The sequence below is a fragment of the Myodes glareolus genome, chromosome 14 (genome assembly GCF_982192425.1).
Source record: "Myodes glareolus chromosome 14, mMyoGla1.1, whole genome shotgun sequence".
NCBI classification, from domain to species: domain Eukaryota; kingdom Metazoa; phylum Chordata; class Mammalia; order Rodentia; family Cricetidae; genus Myodes; species Myodes glareolus.
In genome coordinates, this window is record NC_142039.1 from 75,051,497 (window position 1) to 75,073,916 (window position 22,420).

Here is a 22,420-nt window from a genome sequence, read left to right on the forward strand (position 1 = left end):
CTGAGTCCTTCATCAGAGAAAGGTAAATACATGAAAATTATGTAGTCTTGAAAATGTCAATCTGTTTTCCTTTGTCCACAGGAGCGATGTACTGACGTCATCAGGCACAACAGAATCTCTGTCCACACTGTTAACAAAGGAGGCAGAACTAAAGCATGAAAGGCCGTCCTCATACCTGGTGCAGCTTCCCCAAAACAACTCAAGATTTCATGAAATGACATTCCACATAAACAGCACTAACACAGCCACTTAAAAGTCTATTGATGAATTACTCACCAAAGCTTGCTTTCTTCTAGAAAAAAAAAATCATCAAATCCATTTTCTGAATTAACTTGAACAGTACTAGATCAGCGAATTCATATACACCACCATAGAACCATGACATGGCTATAACTATTACTCAACTCACTTTCCATTGATGACACCGTCTGGATTCAGCATAGGTACGATTTTAAAGATGTAGGACTCCCGTAAGCTCTGGGCGGTAGGGCTATTACTCATGAGGTATTCCAGTGTTCCTTTCATGACCCAGCTTGCATTAGTTTCTCCAGGATGGACCCGAGCAGACAAGAAAATATAAGGGCGATTTCCTAAAGTGCACATAAAATCTCAATTAAAATGAACAGTTAGCATGCTAAAAACCTGAATGACATATCACTTTGGGGTCCAGAACTCTTCTTAGTTGTGAATTCCAATGTAAACTCAGTGTAATTCACTATGCACGCATGTGTGCGCACGCACACACACACACACTGCACTGCACTAGGCCCTACAGTAGGAAATGCAAGCAAGCTGCACATGAAGGAACTTGCAATGTGAACAAACACAGTACAAAAATGCACACTGATGGAACCACTTTCCTATTTTCTAATGATTAAAATAACTTGAGGGGAAACAGTTTTACAAGGATTACCACCTGGTAAAGCTTAAAATATAAAATTGCATTTCATAACCTCGTGGAAAAAAGGAGAATACTAACACTAACTGTATGACTGCACAGCGGGACAGCATGCACAGATGGGCAGAGCAGCCGCTATGCACTGACACAATCGACAAACACTATGCACTTATAGAGCCCACAATCATACGACTCACCTCCCCTACATCCATGCATAGCATTTCTTTTTGCTGTTGGTAATTTGAAATATTTATCAAAAATTGAACTACGATCTTATTTTTATTACCTCAGCTGTAAAACTGAAGTAATGCTAAAATTTTAAATGGTGGAGAAAAAGCAAGCAGCTATTTAATAGTGCCATCTATCAGATATCTCAACTCTAAAATACCAATTGCCCTTCTGCTTCAGCACAATTTCTGGACCTGAGAACTAAAAGCATGGTTGTCGAAGGAGTGCTGAGAGGAGATCTCAGCTGACTCTCACTTTCCAAAGGAGACATCGAAGACACAGAGGTAGGTCTACAACTAGGTGAGGACCAAGACTAGAACCTTAATCTTCTCAGGCCCACTCTGAGTATTATTTCTATTATAAATACATAGAAAGCAAACGCAAGTGAGAGTGCGTGACATTTTGAGTGAAGAAGATGGACTTACTGAATTGACAGATATGCTCATAATAATTGGACTCTGGCATTGCTGTAATGGTCACCAGGGGACAGCTGTTTCCAGACAAGGTTTCACACAGCACATCTTTTCGAAAATAAATTTGCTGAGGATTGTGTGCTGATTCCAATTTTTGAAGATGCATCTTGACAAAAATTTAAAAGCAAAGTATATAATCATTTCAAAACTCCCTATTGATATACATAAGTAACGCATCTAGATATTCACAGAACCAGCAGTAAATCTGGTTCCTAAAACTCTTCTCTAAAACTCTCAAGGCCAAATATAGGCCTCAACCTGTGCAGGACGGGAAAAGGGTGTTGTCTGCTAGCTACACAGCACAGCAGCAGGATTTCCCTAAGTGGAATCAATGTTCTAAATGAGTTCACACAAGCTCAGTTTAGGATTCGCTGCCATTCTGAACCGTGAGAAAACATTTGGTTTGCAAAGCATTTAGAATGTTGGAATTATAACTAAAGTCACGTAATAGCAAGCTAAAATTAGATAACACAAATTATAAACAATTCCTTCTGATTTCAAGATTAGTAATATATGTGTAATAATGAATATATATAATATGCACACATACATATATATATGTGTGTGTGTGTGTGTGTATATATATATATATATATATATATATATATATATATATATTTACTTTGTTTGGAGGAAGAACTTTAAAACAGAACTTAACTTAATGTCACTCAGGCCGGGAAGGTTCCTGACGCCACCCTCTACTGAAAAGCAGCAAAGCTAGGCTAGGATGTACAGTCATGTTCTCCAGTTCGCTTCCTGTACGTGACCATCCCTTCAGCACCCTTGTCATTAGACCAGATACTCTGCAGTGAGGATAAATCTACCACACCTGGCTTGATTTAGCTTGTTTAGTTTTGATATACAATGCAAACATTCAGCAATCTCACAGTTTATATACACATTCTAAGAAACTGGAGTCTCAGATTACAGAATGAACCTAGTTCTTACGCCAAAAAATTAATCTTCCTGCAGAAAAAAAATTCAAAATGTGGCCATACTTCCCTACTGTTAAATTTTAAAAAAAAAAAAGATTTAGTGCTTTTAATTAAGAAAACTGAAATCACATTTAATAAAAATTTGCTCACAGAAAGTTTGGAGAAGTATCAATTTCTACAAATGATATGTGAAATACATAAATTTTCCTTCCTACTTCTTTTTAAAATTCTTTTTCATTTGTGGAAGAATGGGAGTGGGCATGTGTACACACATGTGCAGGTGTGTGAGAGCATGGGAGTGGGCATGTGTGCAAATATGTGTAGATGTGTGAAAGCATGGGAGTGGGCATGTGTGCACACATGTGTAGATATGTGGAAGCATGAGAGTGGGCATGTGTGTACATATGTGCAGATTTGTGAAAGCATGGGAGTTGGCATGTGTGCACACATGTGCAGGCATGGGAGTGGGTATGTGTGCACATGTGTGCAGGTGTGTGAAAAAAGCATGTGAGTGGGCATGTGTGCACACATGTGCAAGCATGTGAGTGGGCATGTGTGCACACATGTGCACATGTGTGGAGGCATGGGGGTGGGCATGTGTGCACACGTGTGGAAGCATGGGAGTGGGTATGTGTGCACATGTGTGCAGATGTGCTTACCCATGTAGGTACATGAGAAAGCAAAAGCTGCCACGTAGTGTCAAGCATTTATTGCTTCTCTATATTTTTCATTTTCTTTTCTGAGATAAGGTCTCTGACTAAACCAGAGCCAAGAACCCAGGATCCAGCTGCTTTTGCTCCCCACACTGGGGTTCAGGAGCTCACTGCACAAAGCTGTCTTCTAAAGCTGGGACCTCGTGCTCGTGCACTGAGTGCCCTAGCTCTGCCAGCCCCGGACTGCAATAGTTACTGCGTCGTCTCATTTCCACCTGTAATGCTTGCCGAGCCCGAGCCTTCCCCTGCTCTATTTATTTATTCAACCAGAAACAACTTATCTCCAACTGTCTGATACTTACCCACAATACAAAGTGATATTCGAAAGTATACAATCAGCATCTCTCACCTGCAGAGTTGAATATGTATATGGATAGTGATAGGCAAAATAGCAGACATCATCTTTATGTGGGAAGTTCACAGTGAATGTAATTGTATAGTAGGACTTTCCCTTCTGTCCACCTGCAGCAACTGAACTTCTTGAGAAGTGATTTCTGCAATTAAAAAACATAAGGCATAGATGTTCTGATTCTCCTTTGCTAATTTTATTAAGTAGAATTTCAAAGAGAAAGAGAAAACCCCAGTGGACAGTCAGTTTAACTCACTGTTTTATTCCACAGACACTGATATTACTTTTCTACTGCCTTGGTAAGATGCCATGACCAAGGCACCTTATGGAAGAGAGCGTTTACCGGGGTTAGAGTTTCAGATTAGCATCCATCTCACTATGACCATCATAGTAGGGAGCACAGCAGCAGGTAGGCAGGCACTGAAGAGGAGCTCAGCATTAATGCCTTGACCCATAAGCACAAGGCAGGAAAGAGCACACGGGGGATGGTGGGGGCTTTGGAAACTTCAAAGCCTCCTGCCAGTGACATCTCCTACAACAAGGTCACACCTCCTAACTCTTCCCTAACAGTTCCATCAATTAGGGACCTCATGTTCAAGCACCTGAGCCTTTGGGGGCCACCCTGAGCAGGCCATCCAGTCTGTGCCATCCAGGGATTTCCAGATTGTTCTTTAGATTCCATGCGGTTAGACCTCGACACTGCTCATCAGTGGCAGCTCCCTCCCTCCATCAGACAGCCGGCTGAGGACTGCATTCACGGTACACAGTACTAGCACTTCACCGTAGTTAGTGTGGAGATTACCACAGGGACACAGTCAGGAAAGGTGATGTGTCCTAATACTTCCTCATGTGGAGTAAGGGTGGCAGCATCACAGCTGCAGTCCTCTTGCCAAAAATAAACCTAAACTTGAGCTTTCATATCTAACTGACAATGTGCAAGAAATCAGCAAGATACACTTGTTAATAGCAAAGATGCAATCAGCAAGACAAACACAAACTCCTATATGAGAAATGAACCAGTTTAACAGGGCACTCAGAGAGAAAGAGAAAGTATCCTGATTAAAAAAAAAAAATTAAGAAACACACTACCCACACTAAGTGTGATGTGTGATGAGCAAGGGCAGCAGCATCCTCAGATAATTTTAACATGAAATATTCTGAGGGTATTTTCCAATGACTGCTCTTTTCTCATAGAAATAAATTACTTTCCAGCCTTTTATACCTAAAACATACAATGTGTGATCTTTCATCAAATCTAATGGAGGAAGCAACAAGCAGCATTTACACAGCCCCTGGAAGAATGTGAACACTGGCTAGATGGCATTAAGGACTTTTCTTATGTATAATAATGGCAAGGTGGTGAGATGGTCTTAAGGGATCTTTGTGTTTTAGTGGTATTTCTGGACAAAATATGGGTATCTGACAATTGCTTTAAAAATTCAGCATGGGGACCCACACGATGGCTCAGTGGATAAAAGTACTTGCTGTCAGAGCTAATGACACAAATTCAGTGCCCAGAAACATGTCTCAGAAGGAAAGAACCAAATCCCAAAAGCTATCCTTTGGCCTCTACACTAAAGCAGGTACACCCCCCCTCCAAAACCCAACCCACAATGTAAATAAATAAATAGGAAGAAACTTACATAAATCAACTTGGAAGCAGGTGGTTATAAAATACACAAACAGAACTGACAATGATGGTAAATGCTCAAAGTGGGCAGTGCACACATGGGGTGTCACCCTGTCCATGGCTGTTATAAGTTTAAAGTGGGCAGTGGACACGTGGGGTGTCACCCTGTCCATGGCTGTTATAAGTTTAAAGTGGGCAGTGCACACGTGGGGTGTCACCCTGTCCATGGCTGTTATAAGTTTAAAGTGGGCAGTGCACACGTGGGGTGTCACCTTGTCCATGGCTGTTAAAAGTTTAAAGTTTTTAAGTATTGCTGACATTGGTATTTAAGGATACACTATCAACTTAATTTCTAAATTTCTAAAATTCTTGGAAAAACAGGGCTTACAGGTTATTTATTCCCACACTTACATATTCACACTGGTCTTCATTAACTCCATCTCTGTGTCTTCAGTGCACAGACAATGGCAAGCACTAAGAGCTAAGGAACACACAAAACAGGTCCAAGAAGGAGCCTGACAGCTGTTTCTTCCCTGAGGTGACAGCTAAGTGGAGAGGCATTTATGCCATCATACAGTGGTCCCATGGAAGTCACAGGCTATAAACAAACATACACACATGTTGACAGGAGAGAACTTTGTTCTATTTATAGCTGACACAACAGTGTCCAATCCTGACTGAATGCAGCTTCTGGAAAGCAACCCCAACAACATATACAACATAAAAAATAGTTAAGTATTGTATGCTAAAATGTACTGAATTCCAATCTGACCCCAAAGCAGCCAGAGAAAAAGCAAAAATTAGAACAAAAACTCCTGTTATCATCCCTTATACAGAAAAACTTAATCACGCTATGGTCACACACTTTGCATGTGAAAAGACTTAAAATGTAAAGTAGAGAGATGAGGATGTTTTAATATCTAATAGACTGAGCGGGTCTTCCAGAACCCTGTCTACCACTGCCTAGGTCCCCTCTTTGACTCCAGCATTAAGAACAGAAAGGTGGTCCAGGAGCGCCTTTCTACTGAGCTATCATTAAAAAAACTACAAGCACTATAAAGTGGAGATCAGGGTACACATTTCCTTTGTGTCTGCTCCTCATTTATTTGCCACTTACTCTGCTAACAAATGGAGTGTATAGAACCTTACTGAGAGGAAGCCTGTTTCTGTCTCAGAAAGTAACAGCACGGAAGACCTGGGTTTTCTCAAAGACACAGCAGCAGCTGTTAAATCTGTGTAAATTCTAGAAGCCATCATCTTCTGATAAAGAAGGATGAGACATCCGCGCTGTTAAGGACTATATTAAAGTCAAAATCCACTTTATGGAAAACTCAAAACTAACAGGACAGAAGTCAGCATCTAACATAGATAAAACACCAAGGCCAAAATTATGAGCATATAAAACTGTGTGACTGATGGGAAATGATCTTTAAGAGTTTAGTCTGAAAGTATGTGTGCATTACTAAAACATCTCTGAAAAGACAGCAGCAAGCTGTCCTTCTGCCGAGGGAAGGTGTGACTGACTTACAAAATTGCCCTTCCCAGCAATGAGACAGCAAGCACACCTTCTAGCTTTCCAAACACGGACTGCACATAAATGAGCACCAAGTGCCCTCCGGTGTCCAGCACAAGCACTTCAGAATGAAGAGGTCACGAGGAAACTAGACTAAGGGATAAATGACGCAAAGCACTGCTGACAACCATACAGGAGTCGTGTGCTTTAATGTATTTTATAGTAAATAAAATAAGCATTAAATATACAGAGTGGAGGTTACCTGGAACATTAGAGTAAAATGGGAAGCGAGAACTCTAAGGAGTCTAGGTTGTTTAGAAGCAAAGCTACAGTCACAAATAGGACATCTATATCATACACACCACCTACCCTCCCACAGGCTCAGGGACCACTTCAGAGGAGAAGGAAGAAGAACATTCTGCAGTCTAATGTCAGGGAGGACCAGTCTCAAACAGTGACCCCTGGACATGATAGGGCTGCTGTGCTCAGGGACCCACAGCAGCTGAGGGTACCTGCACACGGTTAGGCGGTGTCCAGGCTGGCCAGGGAGCCATGGACAGCTGATGGCTTCTGAAGGGGAGAGAGTCAGTTCTCTTTAAGTGTGTGGCCCCTGGCAGGTCCACCATTCCCCAGTGGATGCCCCCACACACAGGTATATGGGCAGCACAAACTGGACTCCATGGGTTCTTTTAAAGAGGAGGAAGAGGAAAAAGGAGAAGAGAAAAAAAGAAAGAGATCAAGTTGGGGCATTAGGGAGACAGGAATGGAGTTAAGAAGAAAAACTGTGGGTTGACTAGAATTTATATATATATATATAATGAAATTCCCAGAATTAATAAAAATTATGGCTACTATTGCTGGTAAAAAAAAAAAAAACATGACCACTGGGCGGTGGTGGTGCACGCCTTTAATCCCAGCACTCGGGAGGCAGAGACAGGTGAATCTCTGTGAGTTCAAGGACAGCCTGATCAGAGTGAATTCCAGGACAGGCTCCAAAACTACACAGAAATCCTGTCTGGGGGCGGGGGGGGGGGGGGATTATTTGGCTCACACTTCCACATCACTGTTCATCATGGAAGGACATCAGGACAGAAGCCTGGAGACCAGAGCAATGGTACTACCCACAGCGGGCTGGGCCTCCCACACCAAATCACTACTAAGAAAACAGACTATAGTCTGCCTACAGCCCAGTCTAATGGAAGCATTTTCCTGATTGAGGCTCCCTCTTCTCCAGTGACTCCAGCTTCTGTGAAGTTGATATAAACTATCCAGCACACACACTAAGCCTGTTTTCACTGTTTTCTATGAACTTCTGTAAGAATACTTACTTGTAGTAACAAATGTCAGTCCCCATACGAATCCACCACGGTCTGGCGTTGAGAGCTTCCTGAACTGAATACATAAGCGGTTGCATACCTTCGAAAGAAGAGGAAAGGGAAGAAAATATTCTTTTCAGAACTGTTGGTGTAAAAGTGAATCTTGTATTTCTAGAAAGCACCAAAAATTCAGGAAAGCTGAGGTACAGTGCATGTCATTATTTTAGGATGTATTAAAGAAATCTGAGAGAGTTCTTCAATTATAATTTAACCAATAATAACTCCTTTTAAATTTTAACTAAAATGGAATGACTTTAGAGTGAATGGCTACCATTTTTCTGTTAAATTGTATGTATTCAATCAATTAAAGATCATGTACCCCTTGAAGAAAGTAAAACAGCCATACATAAAGACATTATGAGAATCTAGAGAGATGGCCCTGAAGGTAAAACTCATCACCCAAGTATGAGGGAGGCTCTGTGTTTCAGGCCCCAGAACCCACATATAAGAAGCTGGACACAGTAGCACATGTCTGTAATGCAATGCTCTTAGATGACGGGAAGAGGCTCATCCAGCTAGCCTGGCTGAGGCAGCAGCCCAAACAACACACACATACACACAAATGAGCAATCACTCCTCTCTCTCTTCATAGAGTCTCATAGCCATGAGAAAGGCCAAACAATCTATGTTTCCTGTCATTTTTTCTCCACCTAAGTGTTAACATAGGGTGGTGTCCTGGCTCGTTTTGTGTCAATTTGATACAAGCTAGAATCATCTGAGAGAAGGGAACCACAATTAAGATCAGGCTGTAGGGCATTTTCTTAATTAGTGATTGACATGGGAGGGCCCAGTACATGATAGGCGATGTCAGCCTTGGGCTTGGTGGTCCTAGGTTCCATAAGAAGGCAGGCTGAGCCTGAGCAAGCCATGGAGAGCAAGTTAGCCTAGTAGGCAGCATCAGCTCCAGCCTCCAGATTTCTGCCCTGTTTGAGTTCCTGTTCTGGCTTCCTTTGGTGATAAATAGTGATGTGGAAGTGTAAGCTGAATAAACCCTTACTTCCCAAGTTGTTTGTGGTCAGGTGTTTCAGCACAGCCATAGAAACTCTAACTAGGACAGGCAGGAGCTGATAAAGAAATAGAGTTAAGTATGCAAGGTTCTTTCCAGATGTTCGTGAGCTTTAGAGCTGCATCGCTTGGTAGGCACAGTGGTGCCTCCTTCAATCCAGCACTAGAGAAAGACTTGTGGCCATCTGCCCTCCAGGCAGCCATAGTCTACACAGTGAGATTTTTACCTCCCCCTCCTCCTCCCAAAAAAACATAAAATCACGTCATTTCATTCCCTAACCTGATACAGTAGACTTTTTAACTGGAATTGAATTAAATTCATGTGTTAATTTTAGAAATACTGACAGCTTTTACTGAGATCAAGTTTGACTTTAAATTCTATTTTCAGTATGTAATTACTTCCCTGGTGCAGGAATATTTCACTAAATGTATTTGCATTTTATAAGTTTTTTCCTCTCCCTTTCCAACTGGCTCTTTCAAAGCTATTTGTTGCTCACCTTAAAACTGTGTTGCCTGATACACACACCAGCCCACAGCAGCGATGCTGCCTCCTGGATCTCCGAGTGAATAACATTCCTACTGCGAGCTCCTTATTCACCTAGCCCCTCATATGGAAGTTACTGTTATTTTCTATTTTCATTGCATTTCAGGAGATCACAACCTCAAATGTTGACGGTGAATATACTGGTAAGAATAAACAATTGTTTTCTCTTAATTTTAATCAAAATGTTACATACTACTTGATCCAATATTGGTCAAATTTCTCAATTCTATTCTGTATAATACAAGATATAGTGAATAACCTCTATGTGACAGACACTGCTGGTTTTAGACAGATAAAACAGTCAGCATACTCTCCCAACCACCTGCCCTAGATGTTAAGTGCCATTAACTCCATAATTCACATAATTTCACAAAAACTATTACTGCATTTAAAAGTCAGGATCATTTTACTTTGGGCCTTTCATTACTCACAACAGAATAACATGGCTGCTTCTCACACCACTGATGGGCATATTGTATGCTGGAGTCTTCTTACTGTGGACTATCTTAGTTCTGAGAAACTACTGTTCTTTTAGCAGTAACTTGTTAAATTGGCTATTATTTAGAATCCTGTACCTAGGTTCTTAGGTTCTTAGACTTCTTATTGCTTAGATTTATTATTTTTTTAAATTACGTTTATGCGTATTTGAGTGCAGGTACACAGGATAGAGGTGTAGGGTTCCCTAGAGCTGAAGTCACAGCCAGTTGTGAGCCTCCTGGCTCAGACGGTGCCAATCGAACTGCAGTCTCTGCAAAAGCAGCTTGCGCTCTCAGCCATAAGCCAGCTCTCCAGCCCCTTAATTTGGCTCTTTTAAAAATAAGTGTAGAGATCACACTAGGTTCAGAAAAGAAAACTTAAAACCATTTGATTTTTTCATCATTTGCTAAAATAAACAACAAAAGTATAATTTAGTTTTACAGGGTTAAAAACCTAATGTATTCTTTTTTCCAATTTTTTGTTTCTTTGTTTTGTTTTTTTGAAGCAAGTGCCCAAGGTGGTTTAAATTCACTACACAGCAGAAGCTGGCCTTGAACTCCTGATTCCTCTACGTTCCACCTCCCAGATGCTGAGATGCAGGGATGCACCACTATGCTTAGCTCACAGCTTTCAAGAGTTCACAGCCTGTCTAAATTTCCACCTCGGGAGGCTGAAGAGACAGCTCAGGTGAGAGCACTGATTGCTCCTCTCCAGGACCCAGGTTTGATTCCCAACACATGGTCACTCACAACTATCTCTAACTCTAGGTCCCGGAGATGGTCCTCTTCTTCCAACCAGCATTACCTGACACACATACATGCAGATAAGACACTCAATCACATACAATTTTAAAAATCTAAATCTACTTTGGGGGACTGGTTAGATGGCTCGGTGGCAAAGTGTACTTTTACACAAGCATGAAGACCTGAGTTCAAGTCCCCAGAATGCATGTGAAAAGCTGGCTGTGATTATATGTATGCCTATAATCCCAGCACTAAATGGGACATAGAGGGGACCCCTGGGGCTTACTGTTGGCCAGCCTAGCTCCAGGTTCAGTAAGAATTCTGTCTCAAGCAAACAAAGCAGAGACAGATAGGGCACGATAACATATCCTCCTCCAATCTCTGCACCCACCCACACCAAACACACACACCACACATACCAAACACATAGCAAACATACACACCACATACACACCAAACACACACCACATACACACCACACATACCACACACATCTCACACACACCACACATACACACACATACCACACCATATACACCACACATACCATACATACCACACACAAACACATACGTATACCATACACACACATGACACCATACATACCATACCACATACCACATCATATACACCATACACACCACACATACCATACACACCACACATATCATATATACACACACCATACACACACACACCACACCACATACACTACACATATCATACATACCACACACACACATACGTATACCATACACACACAACCACACCATACATACCATACCAGATACCACATCATACACACCACACACACAGACCACATATACCATACACACCACACATACACATACCACACATATCATACATACCACACACACACATACATATACCATACACACACACCACACCATATATACACACACACCATACACATCATATACACACCACACCACACATACCATACATACAACACGCACACATACCACACCACACACATCACTTATACCATGTATAACACACACATACGTCTCCTTTCATCTAAACACTGACTTCTATATTTTGCTTTATTTTGGTCTAAATATCTATCATTTGTTTAACTGTCTTCCTTCCCTTTGATTTATGTCCTCCAGTTCCTTACACTTAATGCTTACCTTCAGTTATTTCGGTTTACAAGTTAATGCTGGTTTAGTTACGCTCCCTAAGTCTGTGATAGCTAGTCTTCTCCTAAAATGAAATGTATTATATAATGGGACAATGATTAAACACTAGCAATGGGTCTAGTTCTACAGAACTCAAATATTTAATTTTAATAGCTTCATATCACTGGTAGCTTATTCTGCTTGACAGATAGTTCTAAATAATTTCTAGAATCAATTTCAAATCTCTTTTTTAAAAAGATATTTAAGAATAACTATCATATGATTTCCAAGAGCTGATATATTCTTTACCTTAATTACTTCTTTATTGATTTCTAACAATAGTTATATCACACTAAAATCTGCAGCTATCTTCTTACATCAGTAAGTTTCCCAGTGATAAGATGCAAGGTTCCCTACTGTTTCATGAGTCTCCTGTGCCTCTTTATGCAGAGAGTTGGAACTGAAAAGCAGTTGCCCTTCCTGGCTAAGATTCTGTGGGTGTCACTTCCTGGAAAGCCAAGACATGTGCGCCCCAAGATGCTTCCAGGGTCCAGTTCAAAGGCTTCCTCATGTCTTTGCCAAAAACTGCAACCTATATGAAATATGTTTGTCTCACATTTTTAGTTTACAATGTTTGTCTTTATTTCATCTTTTTGACGGAAGAAGAGAGTGTGTTTCCTCTCACGCCTGATGGTTTTGACTGTACCCCACTTTATTCTGAGTCATATCTTGCTCTTTAACTTCAGGCTCTGGTAGGGAGGGCCGACTTTCTAGAGCTTCATCAGCTTTTATCCTCTTGTTCTTGACTGGACCTGCACGAGTTCCATCATTTCTCACATCCAATGCCTTTCTCTTTCTTAAACTTTACTCTCAGACGCTGGAGTACATCCTCAAACAGTCCTCAAAAGTGGATCCTCAATACTCCAAAGCCAAGTTTGGCTACACTGTTCACAATCTTTACATTCTTTCTTATGTTGTAATTCTTGCTGTGTCAGATTCTATTTTATTAACAGTGATCTTCAGTAAAAGTAATTATTGGAGCTTTTGCTCTCTTTCTGTAGGTTTTCATGATAACTTTACTCCATGAAGGTTCATGGCACCTTAAGTGCTGCAACTTGTGAACTGCACCTGCTGGTGCGAGGTCCTTCTGTATCTGTTGCTTTTATTGGTTAATGAATAAAGAAGCAGCTTTGGCCTGTGACAGAGCAGAACAGAGCTAGGTGGGAAAACTAAACTGAATGCTGGGAGAAAGAAGGCGGAGTCAGTGAGAAGTCATGTAGAAGACAGGAGACAGATGCTTCCACTGGTGCCTACTGGAACTTTGCTGGTAGGCCACGACCTCATGGTGATACACAGATTAATTGGAGATGGGTTAGTTTAGAATATAAGAGCTAAGCCTGATCTACAAGAGCTAGTTCCAGGACAGGCTCCAAAACTACAGTTAAACCCTGTCTCGAAAAAAGAAAAGAGAAGAAAAGAGAAGAAAAGAAAATAAGAATATAAGAGCTAGCTAAAAAATATGCTTAAAGCTATTGGCCAAACAATATTGCAAATAATATAATTTCTGTGTGATTATTTCAGTTCTGAGCGGCCTCTGACAACACACCTGTCTCTTGATGTTCTGGCTTTCTTTTTAAACCATTAAATTTCTCTAACATTAATGCTACGACTTCTGCTTCATTTTGCAACTTTATCAAATTATTCAATCACAAGTGTTCTATCACTGAAGGAACACACAGCACCAAGCTGTAACTGACTTCCGAGAGAACTCACCTCCTCCTACCCCGTGATGCCCTGTCCCATCTCAGCCCCTTATACCACTTTTCTTTCTCTTTTTCTCACTTCCTTTCTACTATTTACCAAACACTTCTTTCTTCTTTAACTAATTTCAGGTGATCTCTTCCTAGTTTCCATTCCCATTCTTTAATGGTCTAGATTAGCTGTTATTTTCCCTAGGTTCTATCAAAGCAATAATTAAGCCAGCAGACCAAGACTAGGTTCACATCTCCCATACCCTCTCCTTTCAAAGAACGCTCCTGGACACCTTGTATAATTCTTAGTTCTGTGTTCTGACCTCTCCTCATGTCCTGATTCCTCCAAGAGTGCTTAGATACCTAGTTCCTGAATCCTTACGTATACTACACTGTGCTGGCAGTGACAAATGACAGATTCTACAGAAGGCACCTGGCTGTCCAAGCTTCTAGAGTCACAATGACATGTCCAGTGTTGGACTGATCTTCTATATGCAGAAAAACACAGTAGTTTCAAGTACATGATCTGCAACCAGGGCTTAAACTCCCAATCGGCTCTCGAAGGACTGCTGAGAGCACTGCGACCTCTGAGTAAAATGAGCGCTGAGAGTAGACTGTGCTGAGACACACCAAGGCCTGCACAAGGCCAGCACTGACTGCCGCCTGCCCACAGTGCTGGCATGTCCTTTAAAGGGGAAATGCACCTCAGCAGTGTCACAGACACACGTACATCATCTCTAATTTCCTGACCTCACTGCGCCCAGGCAACTCTGTGAGCCATTGAGATCTCGTTTCACCCTCCCACAGACACACAAAACTCATCCTAATAGCTAACTACAGGAAGCAGAAAAAGGTTCAGGCTGAGGTAAAGGGGCACTTTAGACTTATCTAAAATGCTCTAATCTCTTTTTAAAGAATGTATTCTGATATTACTTCTTAAATTATAGTACTAATTCTGATAAAAAAGAAAGCAATATTTTAGAAGTTCTAACTGAATATATTTGGAAATAAAAATAGGCTGCAACACCAGAATTTAATGAGGTAACTTAGATTCTATCAGCTATAATCTACTCAACACACTACAGAGAGGCTGTATTTTAGTAACTGATTAATTCATCAGCCAAAAGGATAAACCTTTTTATTTGCATGAAACAAATATATTAACAAACTGTCCATTTTAAGTTGTCATGGTAACATCCAATGATACTAGCCTTTAATAAAAACAAAGGCCAGGGTCAGTAATAACCACAAACATGAAGGGAGATGAAGTGTCTCTGGCTCCAACCATCACATGTCATAATTCACAGGCATAAAGGTAACATTAACAGATGGGGACAAAACAGCTTAAAACAGAGAAGGGCTAACTCTTCAGCATCTCACAGGGACATCACGGCATGACACTTAAAAAATGAGGAAGCCACTGGTATCAGCCTTTCTGTATATTCTCACCAACAGATGAATCAATTCAACAAATAATTCAAAACTAGACACTATCCAGACTCTTGGCACTACCAATCTGTTACCTGTAAATCCAGAAACAGGAAAAGGTACAGGAGCCAAAAAGAGACAATAATGTAGAACAAAGTAGATATCAAGCCAAAATATACTAAATGCAACCAAGAGGTGTCTAAAAGAAAACTGTGTGTGTGTGTGTGTGTGTGTGTGTGTGTGTGTGTCTCAGACGTGCTCACAAGCTCCTTTGCTCACTGAGCTGTCTCTTTCTGTAAGTCACACTTCACACTGAATTTATTATTCATGCGCAGAGCAAGGTCAGACTACAGGAAACAGAGAATAAGCACACTATTGATAGCAGACTTCAACAGAGATTTCTTAATTCAATAATCACTTGACTATATGAAAGAACTGAGAGATTGAAAATGTGACTTTGAGTTAAACTCTTTTAGTGATTTAAAAAAAAAAAGTCCAACTTAAATGGGGATCCAAGGACTAGTAGGTATTTCATGAGCTAATGACAATTTCATGATCCCAACACTAACAAAAAAAGTCATGGTCTGTAGGAACATACAAAGTAATCCAGAGTGATGGGGTACCACTTCAGAGGGTCAACATCTTGACAATAGGTGCAACTCTCCTTACACCTGAAGTTATTTCGAAATAAAGCTTTTAGAAAGAGTTGGGAGCCATGGGAGCTGGCTCAGTGGGTAAAGTTCTTGCCTTACTAGCCTGAGGACCTGAGTTTGAGCCCCCGGACCCTCACGTTTTAATCCCACCATATCCCTACCAGGAGATGGGAAGAAAAAATGGGGTTTTCTGGAAGCTCTTGGGCCAGGGAGGTAGTCCACTGTACACAGCTGTAAACAACAGAGATCCTGACTTACCTACAGTTGTGCTCTGACCTCAACATTCATGTTATAACATGCATGCACATATATACATCATATATACACATGACACACAAGTCATATACAGACATACTCACGCAACACACTTCACACTCACACAGCATACACACATATATACATACATACAAACACATATACTCATACAACATACACACAAAATCGATTATCCTAACTAGACTAGGGTCTTTGACAAGTATCTTGTGCATGCTTGTTTTATGCTACCAGCATGATCGTTATGGTCCTCATATTCTCTGCATCAATCAACAAACACTTACCAAACAGCTACTAAGAGCCATATTATCGATGTACAGAACACATACATGTTGAAACAGCAGGGGAAGTATTAGTAACACAGCTAACTAACTTAAAGCCTCCGTTGCACCAGAAGGAAAGGTCACAACCCAGGCAGCCCCAGCTGACCTCCACCACGTGGGGCGTAGATCCCCAGCTGTGTGCCGTGGCCTGTTTCCAAGCATGCTTGGTTCACATAAGGAGGTAGAGACGGATGCAGGGAGAGAATAAAACACAGCTTGAAACTAAAGCTGGCTTTTATTAAATGTAAAACTGCCATCTAGTGGCAATCTAAGAAAATCCATTTCAAGTAACAGAAAGGGTGTGGCGATAGAGAGTGGCACAGACTCTCAAATTCAGCAAAGAGCATTATTTTCAGAAACATGTTGTAAAACTGCTTTAGGATCATTTGTAAAAAAAAAAATAATTAGCAGAATTATCAAAAAAAAGTCCCAAAAAGTGGAGCAGGGGTGGCAATTTCTCTAAATGAAAGCAGTGATGAGGCTGCCCATCAATGGACCCTGCACCTCCCGAGTCCACGTCCAAGTGCCCATCTCTCAGCACACCCCAGAAAAATGCCCAAGCTTCCCCACAAAGTGGGGAAAAGGGCACACCTTTAATCCCATCATTCAAGAGGCAGAGGCAGGTGGACATCTGTGAGTTCATGCCAGTCTGGTCTACAAAGAGAGTTTCAGGACAGCCATGGCTACACAGAGAAACCCTGTCTCAAAAAACAAAACAAACAAAAAATAGAAAACAAAACCAAAAAGATACAAAAAGACAAATATTAAAATCAGAGAGGGATACAAAATTAAGTTGTAATAAAGAGAAAATTTTTGATGTTTTGATTGTCTACAAAAACAAATCAAAGAAGAAAAGTACAAATTTACAGGGAGGTGAAGGTCAAAATTAGGAAACTTCTGAAGATTTGCAGACCAGCAGCTGTGTTTTATATAAAAACAGAAAATTTTAAATACATAAAAAGAGAAGCTCAAGCACAAAGACACGCACACAGCTGTGGTTCTGTTCACAACGCTGTGCCATCGGGAAAATCTAAACGTCACTCACACAAGAAAGCACTCCATGTCCACTGTCCAAAACTGAACAGCCACTCAGAGGGAAGACACTGGAGAGCATGTTTCATTTTGGCTTTAATGGGAATGCTGCTGATATTTACCTTACGCAAGACCATGTAAAGAAAAATCTAAATTATCCTATAATTAATTAAAATTTCTGGCACCTGATAAAATTGTAATATGTATAATAGATGTCCATGAGCGGTGGTGGTGCACACCTTTATTTATCCCACCACTTGAGGTGGGCACAGGAGGATCAGGTGTTCAAGTTCATTTAACATGATGAGCTCAAGACTAGTTAGAACTATGTTGAGACTCAAAAAAAATAAACTATTTAGGAAACAAAGATTTTTAACTTTTCTGAAAATGGTAAAATGTTAAACTATCATACTTAATCAATATTCTCCAAACAAGTGCTAGCGTGTAGCTGAGGCCCCAGCTTATGACAAACAATGTTTTTAACTCAAAGGAGACATATAAAACAGTTCAAATGCCAGAATAATTTTTAAAAACCTGATAAACTATGACCAATAATGTGTGATAATAAAAGTATGGATAACCCTCATTAAATTTATTTCAAAAGAATATTTGAGGACCAGGGAAAATGTTAGCAATGTAATTTTTAATTAAAATATAGAGAATGAAACAGCATGGTTATGTCTTTATTTTTTTAAAATGAGCCACAATTATGTGTCCAAAATGTCAGCACTGTGGTAAGGGCTACATAAAGCTGCGTCAAGGGGGCTGTCTCCACACAGGACAGCATCAGTTTTATTGAGACTGGAAGTGCGAAATACACGCAAGCACGTCCAGGGGGAAATACACGCAAGCACGTCCAGGGGGAAATGCACGCAAGCACGTCCAGGGGGAAATGCACGCAAGCATGTCCAGGGGGAAATGCACATGGAAATGCACACAAGCACGTCCAGGGAGAGCCAGAAGAGACTTCAGAACACGGCACATCAGACATCTTCCTGATGGAGTCAGTGCAGCTACAGATGGACTCATTTCAGAATCTGGAAGGACACTGAAGGAAGAGACTGCCTCACCTCCGACAGGGAGGGAGAGCTTTCTAAAGCAGAGAGCCTGCTCCAGATGAGCACTCTATTTAAATCTTTCACTGCTCAGCTGAGTTTAAAATGTTAAGAACATTATTTTTAAGAGAATAAATAAAGATTAGTAAAAGACTATCTTACAGCACTGTTCAAAAATTACACTACTGTGCACAGATAAATATAACTTCATATTTTATTCTTAAAGGACATTCAGCATACAAATAAAATCAATATAACTAACTGTTCTACTCTAAAAACTTTTGTACTCAGTTAAATAAGGAACGAATAGATATCTTTATTTATCTTGATAATACTTTGAATGAGTTTCACTTTAAAAGATACGACAAGGCTGAATGAAGGTCAGCAAATGTTTCTGAGAGAGGTCATATTCTGGTGACAGTCATACCACTGTGACCCCACCACTCCAATCTGGTCTCAGAGGCTAAGCCACGTGCCTAGTACTTGGATGGATCCATATGCCACAATCAGTGACTGTGCTATGCACTAGCATCACGGAGAACAGGCGTATGGAACAGACCACACAAGGCTAGTCCTATCACCAGCCATGCAAACCAAGAACACTATGAATGTTTTCACCAAAACACACACATTTACTAGATTGTTTGAAAATTAAATAAGACTTCAAATCTCTTAAAAAGTATTTATAACCATGCCAGATATTAAAATATCTATTCATCCCAATCTTTCATTAAATGACAAACCTTTTATCTCATACAAGTGGGTCATTCTAGAATACATTATTTCCTACTTCCACACAGCAGCTGGCAGCAACTTCAACTACCAAAAGCTTTAATTTTCAGAACTGTTTTCTCTGAAGAGCATCATCACCACAGGCTTTTAACAACTTAGGGAAATGACTTGAAACAAGAACACCAGTGTCTCAGACCCCCTGTTTAAAGCTTTCCAATCTTCATAACCAATTACTGAGACCACTATCATTTTGCAACATATTTCTCCTCAGTAAAGGGATGTTTTGTATGTTAGAGAGTATGCGTACTATATAAAAAACTTGCTAGTTTGAAGTTTTGATTTTTAAATACAAATGTTGAGTTTATGTAATTAGCCTCCATAGACACAGTCCTTGATTACTGACCAGATGCTGAACAAATAATCCTTAAGTTTTGTATTTAAGGTACGAACACAGCAGCGTTAAATGACAAGCTATACTTCAGATTCCTATTCCAAAACACTAGAGTTTTATTTAAAAAAGAAGAAGAAAAATTATCCAGAGAGCAGCAGTAAGGAAGACAATAAACGCAACACTCATTCTTCAACACTGTCAATAAACTGTGCAATAAGGACTTATTCTGCAAGGGATGAAACTGGCCAAGAACAGACACATGTCTGTCCCGCAGCAGGTACCCAGTGAACACAAGGGAAGCGAAGCGCAAGTTCTATGTGGGCAGCTAAGCAGGATCTAGAGTCGCAGCTACGATTACAGAAAATGAAACTGGGGTTATCAGCACAGGCCATGCAAACAGAAACAGCAACACAGGAACAGTGACCAGTGACCCCTGGGAAGAAATGGACCCACTAGTAAAAGCAGAGCTCAGTTCCCACATAACAGAGCACCAACAATCCTCATCTGGTAAGGAAATGATGCCAGTGTACAAGACAGCCAACAAGAGAGAAATGCAAAGCTCAGACGGTTTCACTAGAAAAGTCCATCAAGCCTTGCAGAATTAGTGCCAGTTCTACACAAGGACTTCCAGAAGACGGAAGATGTGCCATGATGTACCAAGACAGTATGACCATGATACCAAAAGTGGGTATGGTGGGGGCAGTTAGGGAGGGGAAAGTACAGCTTCCTAAACACAAATGTAAAAATATTTTTCTTTGCTTTTTTTCTCTCTTCTGGAGCTGAGAATAGAGGCCAGAGCTTTCTGGACTGAACCACCACTGAACTGCAACTCGTCTAAAATGCACACGCCCTCCACACATCTTCCCCACGTGTGCCTTACCAGGCAGGACTGAGATCACAGGCGTTCAGCACTGCGCCCAGCTTAAAATGGAAAAAAATTTAACAAAACATTAGCAATTCTATGATTTAATCTATAAATGAAAAAGAGCTAATTTAATATCCTAAAATAAAACCTATGCAGAACATTAACAGGCTACATAAAAAAGAAACCCCTGACCTATTGCTGCTGCTGCTGCTGCTACCCAGGCATTATCTGAATTGTGTTCCATTTGGATGAGATCAACAACTGCTACTGCAGCCTAAAGGGCTGTCTGCACGAGGGTAGCCCTTCTTACCAACCAAACAGACTTTAAGCTATTTCAAACTGTGCATGATGAACGGCTAAGGTTTGGAAAAAAAGAGACACTGAATACATCTAAGGCAGTGCTTCCGTGCTGATTTCTGGTCCTGCAGGTAACTGCCTGAACATTCTTCACAGGAAAGAACAAGAGGCTCACCATAATTAAACTGGCTGTTGGACTTCTCACAGTTGATGATGTTGAACCTGTACGCAACACCAGGCCGCATCCCGCTGACTTCAAAGTAGAACCACTGGTGATAATGATTACTGTTGATATCCGAGTTCAGAATGAGGTCGTACTCGTTTCTAAAACACAAGACAAGGACGACTAATGACAAGTCGGGAGAGTCTGTGCACATACAAATGAGAATGTTTAAACGGCTTACTTTCTAATTTGAATTACTTTGCGCAGATTCCCAGATTCAAATTTTGAGTTAAACTTCAAAATATCTCCTTCTTCTGGAGTGTCATAGCTAAATAAAAATTTTAAAATAAATATATTAAAATATAGCACACTTAAACAGATAAGCAAAGACTAAAACTAGAGGACATTGCTTCCCTCCTCCCTTTTAAAACAAAGACAATAGCAAACAAAAAAACTCTGACATCCATTTATAGTCAAATTATAATCACAAGAGTCTTGTTCCTACAATTATATCCATAATAAGGACTTTGCCTTGCTGAATAAATGTCATTTCTAAAATACTGATTATCACATAGGAAAAAAAGAGACTTATTTTTTAAACTTCCTGGTAAGTAGCCGTAATTTTAACAAACCATGCAGTTTTTGCTTTTCGCTAATATGGGCAGTTTAAGGGATTTACCTATCATCTGGTTGAGTACCTACATGCTGGGCACTTCCGTTGTCTGCCTGCCTGACCCTCAGAGAATGAAAACCCCTGCTCTTCTGAAAATTCTACTCCAAAACAAGAACGAACAAACTCCAAGAATCTCAGTATTTTTGTGCACCGTCACATCTGTTAGGAACAAGCTGGACATGCTCATGCTTGGGGCTCTGAGGTTTGTTTTCCACATCTAACATGGAAGCATGATAATGAAACAGCTACATGTTGAATAGGGTGTTATTCTTTCCTTGGGTAAGAATATTTTAAAGTCAAGAATGGTGGCATATGCCTCCTGAACCAGGAAGGCTATTTTAAGTTGAAAGTCAGCCTAGGCTACACAGTGAGTTCCACATCAGCCTAAGCTACAGTGGGACACTCTGCCATAAACAACAGCAAAGACTATTCTAGACTCAGGCACCACCTTTGATGGAGCTTTAACTCATAGGTCTACCTACCAACAACCATTCTTAAGTCTGTTTCCTCCAATCATGAAAAGTAAGATGTCAGATTTCCTCAGAGCAGCAAGGAGAGGAGAGACCCATAGAGTTCACTCAATTTCTTTGAGTAGCTGAGATTTCTATGAATTTACTGCAGTTAGGTCCTGACACATACATACTATCAGTGATAATTCAAAAGTAGCAAATGGCTGGCCTGCCAAGCCATAAGGCCAGGATGGCAACTCCAGTGACTGGTCTAGTGCTATGGCAATAAAGGACAGCATTGCCTGTGAAAAC

The 22,420-nt window shown here is 40.6% G+C and overlaps 1 protein-coding gene across 7 annotated transcripts in view; it reads right to left on the reverse strand.

The window, feature by feature from the left end:
• Agtpbp1 (ATP/GTP binding carboxypeptidase 1) overlaps positions 1 to 22,420 on the reverse strand; it is a 115,873-nt gene that overhangs the window by 20,822 nt on the left and 72,631 nt on the right. For all 7 annotated transcript variants that reach the window (XM_085699639.2, XM_085699634.2, XM_085699635.2 and 4 more), the window contains 6 exons: positions 21,228 to 21,314; positions 20,999 to 21,147; positions 8,068 to 8,155; positions 3,597 to 3,741; positions 1,552 to 1,705; positions 410 to 590 (listed from right to left, as the gene is read on the reverse strand). In XM_085699639.2, the coding sequence (XP_085555765.1) occupies positions 410 to 590; positions 1,552 to 1,705; positions 3,597 to 3,741; positions 8,068 to 8,155; positions 20,999 to 21,147; positions 21,228 to 21,314 (804 nt within the window). The remainder of the gene's footprint in view (positions 1 to 409; positions 591 to 1,551; positions 1,706 to 3,596; positions 3,742 to 8,067; positions 8,156 to 20,998; positions 21,148 to 21,227; positions 21,315 to 22,420) is intronic.